Genomic DNA, 12,295 nt, shown 5'->3' with positions numbered 1-12,295 from the left:
ATCATATTTCACCTACAGTGCTGGACTTGGGGTCAGGAAAACCAGGGTTCAAATCACGAGAATATATGCTTTTTGAGGGTTGTCATTCCTTCTCTTTTGCCTTTGTTATCTCCAGCACCTAACAGTGATCCAGACCTACGAAATCTTATTGTCTGAATGAGTACTATCTGTGTGACCTTGGGTATATATACGATAGACTTACCTCTCGAAAACTTGGCTTCTTTATACAGAAGATGGGGATAGTTATATCTGTGCTAAATGCCATAGACCCATAAGGTGAGTTTATGTATATAGAGCATGAGTTTATGTATATAGAGCAGCTTTGCGCTATATAAATGTCAGGTATTATTATTTGATAAATGCTTTCTTTTTTACAGGGGCTTAACTGGGTCTTGGTAATGCTTGCTAATGGTCATCATTAATTCCCACAGACCCCTTTCCCTGAGGCCTACACCCCCCAGATATAGACAAGACTTTCCATTGGGAAAGATTAGGCCTTAGGCAGTAACTAGAGTGTATCTCCCAGTAAAGCTTATCTTGATCTCAGTTCATTTTCTAAGAGTTCCTCTGCCTAGGACAGGTAGAAACAGATGATTTTGGAGTCCAGAGACCTGATTCTGAGCCCCAGCTCCTGCATTAGTTGGGTGGCTAGATCAGTCACTTACTCATCCTGAATTTCAGTATCTAAGAGATCAATCAGAGATCTAGGAGGATATTCAAGGTCTTCTAGCTCAACTCCTTCACTTTACATAAAAGGAAACTGAGGCATAAGTAGGTGAATTGACTTATCCAACATCATAAAAGTATAAGAGGTGGGGTTTGAACATAGGTCCTATGATTTTAGTTCCAGGGTTCTTTAGCTACCTTGTCAAATGTACAACTCACTACCCACTCCCTTAGGATTGTTGTTAGGATAAGACATTGCAAACTTTGTAAGTATTGGGGTGGGGGAATATTATAATGTTGACATCCCTTCTATCCCAAAACATTCCTAAAGTTGGTTCCTAAGGTTGGTTCGGGGGTGTGTGCCAGTCTACCCACAAAGATCAAAGATCAGCCTAAGGAATCCAATGAGAGGGGAAACCTTTCTTTTTTGAGCTTGAGGCAGGTGAGATTATTAGAAACGGAGCTTGCCCCAAGGACAGCTTGCACCTTTATCAACTGGCTCTCTAACTTTGTTCTGCAGGACTAATTCATTTCTTCTATGGTGGGCCCCTACCCCATTCTTTGGGTTGAACTTGAGACAGCTCCCCCTACCCAGCCCAAGAGTGTGGTCAAAGAAAACAGACATGTGGCTTTAATGTCATTCTCTGCCCCTCCCCAACTCTGTCTTGGCCTCTGATATTGGGTTTCCTGGCTGAGACAGTAGTTGTTTTTTTTTTTTTTTTTTCCCCCCCCCCCCCAATCTCCCTTTCATTGGAGCATTTAAGCTCCAACTTTATTAGTAGGAAACCCTCTCAGAACAGAAATTAAAAAAAAGTTTTCAAGTAATTTTATATTGGTTAATCAACCAGTTTATAAGTCATAACCCTGGACCCAACATACAACACCATCCCTTCCAAAAGAAAATGGAAGTGGAGAAAGAATGCACTGGTCCCTGTGCCTATGTTTTGCATCTCTCTGCTAGCCCAATACAGCTTTAAAAAGTCCTCGGGCACCCAATAGAAGCCTCTGATTTATGGGGTTTACTAATGCTGGCTGAATACTGCTTGTCAGGGAGCCATGAATGCCTCTCCCTCCTGATACAAGAAAAGGCTTTGTGTTGCTAAGCGATTAGAGCAGATGTAATGAGATTTACCCCAATCCTGGTTTGCCCTTTCCTATCTTCAGTAAAATTGTGTGTGTGTGTTTGTGTGTTTTTGTGAATTTCCCGAGTTTGCCTTACACATTGTGGCCAACCACGGCGTAACTTTCCCTGGACTTTAATGAGTGCTGAATATTTACCATTCAGAAGTGAGCAAAAGAACACCTGTCTACACAAGGAAGAGAAAATTCCCCTTTGTACGCAGTGAAACACTATTCTAATGTTATATTCATAGCCATAAATTACTAGCTACACTTTCTTTTGCATACCTTATCTGTAAACTTGCCAAGGAGTTGGGGGAGGGGGACTTGGAGAGAAAGAGGGAATAAAGAGGTGAAAGGAGAAAAAAAGGAGCGGGAGGAGAGGAGAGGAGGGGAAAGGAGAGAAAGGGAAAGGAGAGGAGGGAAAAAAAGGAAAGGGGAGAAGGGAGGGTAGAGAACAAGAGAGGAGAGAAAAGGGGAAAGGAGATTCATTCCCCCCAAACCAAAGGATGAACAGGAAGGAAACATTACAGCGTCGTTATTTTTCATCAATAATCTTGAAACTGGCCCAGGGCTTTCACAGGTTATGGTTATTTATGAAGACCGGGAATTGTCTGATCCCCTCCCCCCCCCCCCATTTTAATCACGTCGATCGTTTGTTTCTGAAAGGCCTGAGTGCATCCTAAAGACGAGCACTCTGCAGAATGCCAAGAAACTTGGAGTGCTCCTTGCCTGGAGGCCTCAAATGTCTCTGGATATCTGTGTGGAACATTATTGGCGCGAATCAGCGATGGAGCTGGATGCACAAACACAGACAAGATTTTTTTTTTTTCCATTTTAACTCTGTAAGACACGCTGGCTCTGCGCTCTTTGTTGGGTTTGTAAGATGCATTTTGCGTTCTCCTTTCCGCTTGGCTTCATGCACGCAAACTGAATTTGCAAGTAATACAGAAGGCAAGCAAGTAGCCAGGCGAAAACAGGCTTGGATTCCGGTCACGTCCCTGCTAACTGACAACAAGCAGACTAGCCAAAAAGAGGAAGAAAAAAGAAAGAAAGAAAGAAAGAAAAAAGGAAAGAGAAATGAAAGGAAAAAAAGAAAGCAAGAAATAAAATCCACAACCAATTTCTTTTTGAAACTTGGTAATTGGGTATTTTTGCACGCAGATCACGCTATTTGGCCAGAACTATGGGCTTAGCTACATCAGTGTTTCTAATTTGCCTCACTTTACTTCTCTTCTGGTTTATTTAATTTCAATCCCTTAGACGCCCCCCCCCCTTTCCATCTCACCTCCCCCTTTTTTCCAGGAATTCTCTGAACTGCAGCAAATCTATCTGTGGTTTAACTTCATTGTGCAAAGGCTAGAAAAGAGAAAGTGTGTGTTTAGTATGGGGAAGGGGGAACCACACCCCAAACAAGAAAGCTTGTTTTTGCCATGGGTTCCCCTCTCCTCCCCCTTAGCCTTTCTCCCTAAATTTCATAGATCGATTCACTGGACACACAATGAGAAGTTAGAAGCACAGCAGAGGGATGAAAAGTGTGGGATGGAGCGCCCTCTTTTCCAAGCCGATTCTTTTGGGGGAATTATTTAACGTGCAGTGATTTCACTCAAGTACAATGAAGCTATTAATCATCCCCTATTCTCCTGGTGTGTGTGTGTGTGTGTGTGTGTGTGTGTGTGTGTGTGTGTGTGTGCATTTGCTGAATGGAAGGGCAAGAACACAACTGTTACCTATATATCGTCTGCCCTTACATTCATCGTAGAGACAATATACTGGCCCGGGTTTCACATTACACTTATCTTTCTCATCTCTGCCACTGAACACGTTTTGTACCATTTCTACCCTCTACCTTATCCACCCCAGCCCCTTCTTTTTCCCTTCCTTATGCTCCAGCCCAAAGATGTCCTGTCTAACAACTTTGAGAAGCATGGGATCATTTTCTTTAAAAAACAAAAAAACAAAAAACCAAAAAGTTTTATTACGAAACTAGTTTGTATAAAACAGGGTTATACAGGAACTTTGTAAGTTTGTAATAAAACAGTAAGAAAAATAGGCAGTGGTTTTAAGTTCTCCCAAAACAAGGCAGCAATAGGAAAACCAATGGCTACCATTTTTTTTTTTGCGTTTGGACAATAGCTGCATAAACTTCGTCCCCTCCTCCAACAGGATTTGACATTATTAATACATTAACAAAGTTTCTATAAAGTAAGACACATTGGTGCTAAAGTACATCCGGCAGTCTCTCCGGCCCACCTGTAAGGAGGGTCCTTTACACAACCATATACAAAAAATGGCAGTTGTGGTAGTGACTACTTATCTAGAGCAGGCAGAGGTAAGAAGCATCACATATTAAGTAAGGTATCAAGATATACACATTTTAAAACATTTGTACAAAACTTCTATAAATCTCTTTTCTCTCTCTCTTTCTCTCTTATATACAAAAATATCTTAATATATCCCCAAACTGGTTAGGATAGATACAAATAGATTTTCTCATAATAAAAAAAAAATTCACAAAAGATTGGAAGCATTTTAAGATGAATACGGTAAAAAGATGTCAAGGAAAAGGGGGGGGGAGGTCTGAGTCAGGAGGGGGAAGGGAGAACTAGGAGAGTGATTTCAAAGGACTCTTTGAATACAGCATAGTTTCATTGCAGACAAACTGATGGGGGAAGTAAATGTAGGTCCATAGAGAGTCAAGGAGGGAAGGACCGACACCCATTCCTGAAGGATTAAGAAGTGTACTTTGGGTGATGGGTTTGGAGTTCGAGGTCTGGGAAGAAGGTGCAGCTGGGGGGGAGGGGATACTTTAGGCTTGTATGTTAGCGTTCATATGTATACGATAAACATGTGCTTTCCCCCTTATGACTCCATTTTCACTGAGAAGCTCATAGGCTTCTCTGCACACCCCCGCCCCCCACCACACAGGCCCTTATATCAAATGTCCATTCTCCTGTTCAGGAACCGCGGTGCAGATTCTAGCACAGTACTGAGCCGTACTTCTGGGCCTCTCCGGGAGATGGAGATATGCAACTGCAGGCTTGGCGCTGGTTTTTGTTTGTTTGTGTGTTGTTTGGGGGAGGGGGAGCTGAATTCGTCTTCTTCCCAGTGTCGCTGGCGATGAAAATAAAATGCTAAAGAGGCAGGTTCTCTCGGGTCACCCTGTAACATGACAACAAGAGGAGAGGTCAGTGTGGAGCCTCGGCTGATGAGCCCCAGGGGGGGGGGGGGGGGCGGGCGGTGGGGGAGGTAGGGGGAAGAGAGGCAGATGGATGCACCAAGGACCTTGACAGCTTCTTCTCTTTAAGCACTCCCCAGTCTTTTCCTTCACTAGGCGTCCCAGCTAAGCACAGGCAGGCAGGCAGCAAGCCACCCTTTCCAGCCCACGCCCTCTCCACTCCTCCCCCTTTGCCTCGGCACTGGGTCCCTCCACCCCTCATCCTCAAACACAAATGGCTGAGAAGAGCTCCAGCCCAGCTAGCTAGAACTTTTCTGGACACACACACACACACACACACACACACACACTCACACTAAAACAGGTGTTCAGAGGGGAATCGATGGAGATGAAAAGTAACACCCCCCCGCCCCCCAACACACACACACGCACACGCGCCTTACTGGTGACCCCCTCGCCTTTGCACATAGACACAAGTGATGGGAGGGGAAGGGATGCAGATGCCACCCGCTCCTCTCTCCCTCAACATAGACACACAAACGCAACAAAACCTTATTGGAGGTCCCACCCCCGACCCCCGCCACCTGCCTCCCTGCACACATACAAGACAACGTGGTGGATGTCGAGGGGATGGAAATGAGAAGACACCCCCTCCCCAACACACACACACACACACACACACACACACACTCACAATTTACCTGCTCCAAAAGTTTGCTGTCCCTCGGCTCCGGGTTGTAGAAGGCGTTCAGAACCAGTTTGTAAAGTCCAGAAGTTCTTGTTCCTCTGGACTGAGTGGGTCGTAGGAACCCTCGTCGGACGAGTAGGAAGAGACCGGAGAGCCGGCCATTGAGTTCAAGTCGTTGGAGTAGTTGGGGGAGATGGTGGGCGACAGGACGCCAGCCTGGAAGGCAGCGCTCACGGCGTCGTGCTCGTCCAGCAGCTGCTGCAGGGCGCGGATGTATTCGACAGCCGAGCGCAGAGTTTCCACCTTGCTCATCTTCTTGTTGGCTGCGCCGTTGGGGACGTGCTCCCGCAGCGTGGCGAATCCCAGGTTGACCAGCTTGACGCGGTTGCGCTCGCGCTCGTTGCGCCGGGCCACGGCTGCCGGCTGCTGCTGGGGCAGGCTGTAGCCGAAGCCGCTGAAGTTGAGACGCCGCTTGCAGCGCATCAGCTCGGGCGACGAGGAGCGCGGCCGTTTCACTTGCTTTGGCGCTGACTTGTGACCGCCCCCCGAGGCTTGGCCGTCCGCCGGGCTCAGCTGCTGCGGCGGCTGCGGCTGCGGCTGTGGCGCCTGCTGCTGCTGCTGCGCGCTCTGGGCGGCCGCCGCCGCCGCTGCTGCCGCCGCTGCCGCTGCAGCCGCGAAGAAGCAGGCGGCGGGTTGCAGAAACGGCTGGGGAGGCTGGGGCTGAGGTGGCTGCGTCTGGGCGGGCTGCTGCTGCGGCTGCGGCGGCGGAGGAGGCTGCTGGCTGACCCCTGCGCTTTCCATCTTGGAGGGGCTCTCCATGGGCCGCCAGGAGATGAGGAAGCCGGGAGACGGAGGGATGGAGAGGAGGGAGTGTACGGGGAGGAAGGGGCAGAGGGAAAGCGGAGACGTTGGGAGCAGAGGAAGAGAGGAAAAGGACAGAAAAGAAGGTGTCCGGAGTGAAGAAAAAAAAAAGAAAGAAAGAAAGAAAAAGAAAAAAAAAGAGAGGGAGACTCCTGAGGGTGGGGGAATGGAAGGTGGCAATGTCTTTCCTCCGCCTCTCACCGCTCCTCCTCCTCCTTCTCCCTCCCCTCCTCCCTTTGCGGGTTGGCTTCGGGAGCCTCGCGTGGCGCTCGCGTGTGAGGCTGCCGCTAGCTGCTCCTTCTTGCAAAAAAAAAAAAAAAAGGCAAGCGAGTGAGGAGCCTGCTTGCTCTTTCCTCTCCTTGCTTTTCCTTGCCTATCCTCTTCTCCCCCCTCTCTCTCCCGAGAGCTTCACTCTCTTGCTAGGTCTCTGTCTCTGTTTTTTGCAGCCGTGCTTTGGCCCCCTTTTTATTTCTCTCTTTTATTTTTCCTCGCTCTCCCTCCCCTGGCGCCTTCCACGTTCCCTGGCTTGAAGTGAGTGCTCACGGTCCGGAGTGCGGCCGCCTTTTCAATGGGACACACAGCCCCACACGCTCTCCCTGGCCCCGCCTCGCCCCCCACTCCCGCTGCTAGCAACAGCAGCAGCAGCTCCGGCCCCCACTCCACCCCCTCCTCCTTCCCTCCTCCCACCCACTCCCCAAACTCCTCTCCCCTCCCCCTTTCCTGGCCCCCCTCCCCGCACGGGCCCTCGCGCCGCCCGATCCCTTGCAAACTCTCCATTCACCAGGTTTGTTGTTGCAGTGCGTGCGCCTGGCGCGTGCCGCGCAGAGCGCTGAATAAACAGCTGGGGGAGCTGGGGCTGGGCAGGAGTCGGGGGTGGCTGCTTGCAAGGTGGGGGGGGGGGCTGGAAAGAGGAGGAGCAGGGCTACTACTGGAGTTGTAGAACTGGGGTCCCTGGATTTGGGAAAGGATTATTTTGGGAGATTTAGAGGAAAGACATCGCCATGCACCATCCCAAGCAGACGTGGAGTAAAGAACCAAAGTTAGGGAAAATGTTTTTTTTTGGGGGGGAGGCAGAGGAGTTTAGTGCACCCTCCCAGAGCCACCGCCCTTTTCTTCTCCTCGTGGGTATTTTTCTGCAGCGATTTCCGTGCGGTGGGATACAGGAGTGGGTGTGTATAGTAGTGGTGGGTTTAGGTGAATTGCTCTATAGTCCGGGCTGAAAGAGAAATGTGCTTGGAAAAGGGATTTGGGGGCGCACGGAAAAAGTGGGGCAGGTATCACCTAGCTCCAGGTGCTGGGCGGGGGTGGGGTAGGATGCGCCAAGCCCTTTTTGGGAATAGGTGCGGGCAGAAAGCACAGCCGGAGAGACCTCTTCAGAGACTTGTCAAAGCGTCTGGGCACGAGAACCTCAGAGCCTTTTGGGTGGGCTAGATGGGATGAGGAGAGGACAGGAAGAAAGAAAGATGTGGAATCGTGAAGAAGGACCCCGAGGTCCATATACTGCGACCGTGAAGGTCTCTCCCTCTTGAAAAGGGGTGGGGATTCCCTGGAGACAGAGAGGAGCTAGGAAAGGATCTCATCCCAGGCTTGGCGCAGCAGGCGGGGAATTCAGCGGAGAACGCTCCCGGAATCCCAACGTACGCCCCTTCTTTTGAGACATGTATGACAGGAGACTGGAAGCAGTCTACTCGTCACTAAGTGGTTCCAACACCCAACAGTTTCGAAGGAGCTCCCCTCCAGTCCCCATGAGTTTTTTCTCTTCCCCCTTTCCCCAGAGTCTTCCTGCTTGTGCATGTTGCGCAGAGGCAGGGATGGGAGACTGGAACCCTGACCCCGGGCTGAAGTACCTTACCCCGGTGGGTTAACTGCTCCCAGGAGCATCTCCGAGACTCAAGTGCTTTCTTTTGGGAAGGAGGGGGATACAATACGAGGCTGGAGAAAGCAAAACGACCAGCACTTTGTGGCCCTCCCTACTCAGTGAAGTTGGAATCGGAGCGCTGAGCAGCAGTCAGGCTAATTCAGTCAGCACAGCCAGTCTGCATTCGCGGGGACTGAGCGCGAGGAATTAGTCAAATAATTGCTCCAACCACATTTGTCCAGACTACATGGCTTCCTCCCATATGAGCTACTAACCTGGGCACAGCAAATTTTCTCAAAGGCAGAAATTTTCTCTCGAAGGGCAAGTAAGGTAGGGCAAGAATTAGCTCCAGGTTGTGCTTTCGATAAGAGAAAGGTGGAAGGGCTGTCTTTAAGGGGGTCTATTTTTCCTAGTGAGATTAAGGTCTGTAAATGGCACCCTTCCATCCTGATCGCCTGATACAACATGCTAGTTAAAATAATACCGTACCGGCTCTTCCCGATTACCCTCCATTTAGTTCCCAGAGGCCCAGAATGGAGTACACTTAAAAAAAAATTTAGGACCCACCTGACCACATCCTTATCTTATGCCGCAGTGAAATGAAAAGAGGATTGGTTTCAGAATCAGAAGACCTGGGTTCGAACCCAACCCCCCCCCCCCAGCACCTTGTTTACCCGTTTTCATAACCTTGGACAAATCACTTAGTCTTTATAGTCCTGTCTTCCCACCTATAATAAAAGAAGGGCTGACTAGGTGACCAGTGAAATCCCTTGCAGCTATAAAATTCTTGGCCCTTCCACAGTATCTCTGTCCCCTGACCAGAAGCAAACTCGATGCAATTGCCAAGGACAGTCAATAGTAGTTCATAGAGAGTGATCAGCCAGCTAATTCTATGAGATCATTAAACAAATATTATCTCAGTTAAAGATCATACAACATCCCACTCAAGTAAGATAAAAGTTGTTTTGTTTTTATACCAACTTTCAAAAAAAAAATCCAGGAACAAAAACTAGCTGACCTCCTATCTCCTGGCTTGACTTTCTTCAGGTTCCAGCAAAAATTTCGTCTTCAAGAAGCTTTTAATGCCAGTGCCTCCCCTTAAAGGTTATGGTCAATTTATTCTCTTTATATATTTTTGTATATAGGTGTTCATTTGTTGTCTCCTCCATTAAACTTTGTGCTCCTTGAGGGCCCAGCAGGAGCTTCCCCCCCCCTTCTTCATATCCCCAGGGTTTAAAGGCACTGTTGCTTGGAATTCAGCAGGTGCTTGGCTACAGTTGCCAAATGAGGAGTACTTTGGGATGGAAGCTGGTCCAAGAAATGACTGATAATGGAAGGAACTTGATAAGAAGGTTAGAGGGAGGTAGAGATTTCCTGGTATCCAAAAACAACATGATGATGATGATGATGATGATGATGGTGGTGGTGGTGGTGATGGTGATGATGATGATGATATAATTGGCTCTGGGCTATTACTCAGTTTGTCCAGGATCACACAGCCATTGTGCCCCAGGCCGGCCTCGAACCTGTGACTCGTAGGTATACTAGCTCTCTGCATCAAAAGGCCTTCACTAACCCATTCTCCTCCTCCTCCACCAATTCTCTACCCCTGTAAGTTGCTCAGTAGCTGCCAATCTACTTTGGTGGAGGGTGTTTCCTCTTTGGGAGTTCCCTAAACCAACAAAATCACAGTTGGCCCCAAGTTAAGAATGGCGATGCCCCTTCCTTTCCCTCTTGTGGGGAGAGTCAGGCCTCAGGAATCCAGCCAAGCCTACTTGGTAGCGAGCATCGGACCCTGTTCGACTCTTCTTCAAAGTCCAATAAAGGAAGTCCATGCTCATTCTAGTAACAGCACAAAACACTTCCTTCTCTCCTGCACAATCTGAGGTAAAAAGACATTTCATACACATGCACACACAGAATTTACACTGGGAGCCAGGAGCCCCCAGGGATGGATCAGCAAAGACAAGTAAATCATTAGAAGGACATAGACTCGAAAGAGGCTGTTTTCTGTTTTATTCCAAGAATCTGCCCCCCCCCTTTTAATGTCCAAGACAGCCCAGGGCAAATACAGGTGGTCATGTCTCACTCTGTCTTCTGGACCTTTGAAAGAGAGTCAGACAGGTGAGGCATCCTGCTCATCACCAGGAAAGCTACCCATGCTTTCCCGAGGCAGCCAGGGCACACTCCTGGCCTCCGGGCAATTCAAAAGGTTAAATCCACCACCTGTATTCCAAAGACCTCTTTTTCTGGGAAGGTTCTAGGTGCTCTGTTGTTCCTGTTTTCCAGGGATTTCAAAACTAATTAGACTCCAAAGGCTTAGTAGTGATCGCTATTAACCTCAATAAATACACCAACCTTGCAGAGGCATTGGGGTAACTCTTTGGTCCCTGTAGGAAGGACCCTTCTTAGTTCCTTAATATTTACATGATATACATGGAGTGTGTGTGTGTGTGTGTGCACGCGCGCGTGCCTGCATACACATGTCTCTTTAAAGTTTTCAAGACACTTCCCATCTTCAGTTTTCTTTGATGTTTACAACTTTGTAAGACAGGGCTTGGAGTCAGGAAGAGCCAGGTAAGAATTCTGTCTCAGAAGACCCTGGACAAAAATTTGATTTCTCAGAGCCTCAGTTACCCCATCTGTAAAAATAAGGATAACACTAGTACTTACCTCACAAGGTCTTGAGGGGATAAAATGAGAAAATATGGGTAAATGGATAGGGACCAGACCTGTGGTTTCTTTGATACAGGGACCTCTTGGGTAAAGAAACTCCAAGCAATGCAAATGTGCAACCTGTACTACTTTTAGAGAGTTAGGGCATTGAGGAGCAGTATGGTCTCATGGATAGAGAAGCTAGCCATGTAAGGGGAAAAACAACAAATAAACCAGGGTTCAAGTCCTGCATCAGTCACTTGCTGGGTGCCTGATCACAACCTTGGTTTTCTTATCAGGACACCGAGTTACAACAACAATAATAGCTAAGATTTCTAATGTGTTTACTATATGCCAGGCATTTTTCTAAATGCTTTGTAATTATTATCTCATTTGACTCTCACAGCAGCTCTGGGAAGTAGATACTATTATTACCCCCATTTTATGGATGAAAGTGAGGCAAACAGAGGTTAAGTGACTTCTCCAGAGGCAACCACAGCAAGCAATTGTTTGAGGTCAGATTCGAACTAAAGTCTTCCTGACTCCATTACTCAAGATCACACAGACTGTAGGTCATAGGTGGGTCTTGAATCGAAGTCTCCATGATTTCAAGATTGGCTTTCTATGTACTACATCTCAGCACTTAACACAATTAGTCAATACTTCTAGTGTTACTCATTCTAACCTGTTAAAGCTTTTACAGTCTTAAAAACTGTGGGCACCCAGATTCTTATCAAAATAATTCTGCTCTTTCTAATTCCATCTCTCCTTCTGATCAATCAGTTGGAAACTGGAGTTCAGGGGATAGATGGAAGACCTCTGAAGATCCTTTCAGATCTTTTGATTCCTTTTTGTATTTGTGGCAAAAGGTGTGTGTTCTGAAAGAACCGGTTCTGGGCAAAATGGGATAAACCTGAGCTTGGTCTTCGACTCCCTGTCATATTTGTAGCTATACTTGACACCCACTTAAAAGTATTCAGGGGCTATTGGACATTCCCTGTCATCTTTTAATGGCCAGTCCTGGTTTTGCCACCCAGCTACGTGCTTTACAAATAATGATCTCATTTGATTCTCACAATAACCTTGGAAAGGAGATGTTATTGGTATTATTCCCATTTTTCAGTTGAGGAAACTGAGGCCATCAGAGATTAAGTGACTTGCCCAGTGTCATGCAGCTAGTAAGTATCTGAGGTTGGATTTGTACTCAGGTTTTCCTGACTCTCAGCCTAATAGCTCTAACCACTGCACTACATAGTTTGGGAGGGAGCTC

At 47.6% G+C, this 12,295-nt stretch overlaps 1 protein-coding gene across 1 annotated transcript; it reads right to left on the bottom strand.

Annotated features, from left to right (window-relative positions):
- Window positions 1–3,928: 3,928 nt before the first annotated feature.
- Window positions 3,929–6,470, bottom strand: ASCL1 (achaete-scute family bHLH transcription factor 1). The gene is made up of 2 exons (XM_069099352.1): window positions 5,665–6,470; window positions 3,929–4,947 (listed from the first exon to the last, which is right to left on the bottom strand). The coding sequence occupies exon 1, from the start codon at window positions 6,468–6,470 to the stop codon at window positions 5,712–5,714; it is 759 nt and encodes a 252-aa protein (XP_068955453.1). The 3' UTR covers window positions 3,929–4,947; window positions 5,665–5,711.
- Between the last annotated feature and the right edge of the window lie 5,825 nt (window positions 6,471–12,295).

Source organism: Petaurus breviceps, unplaced genomic scaffold, assembly GCF_028583685.1.
Source record: "Petaurus breviceps papuanus isolate PSGF00001 unplaced genomic scaffold, PetGlider_PUasm1.0 379, whole genome shotgun sequence".
NCBI classification, from domain to species: Eukaryota; Metazoa; Chordata; class Mammalia; order Diprotodontia; family Petauridae; genus Petaurus; species Petaurus breviceps.
Note: the sequence above shows the minus strand (reverse complement) of the source record. Positions and strands in the feature narration are given on the sequence as shown.

Bases quoted from the DNA above. Each gene is read 5' to 3' on its own strand.
- ASCL1 (XM_069099352.1), bottom strand. From the start codon at position 6,470: ATGGAGAGCCCCTCCAAGATGGAAAGCGCAGGGGTCAGCCAGCAGCCT.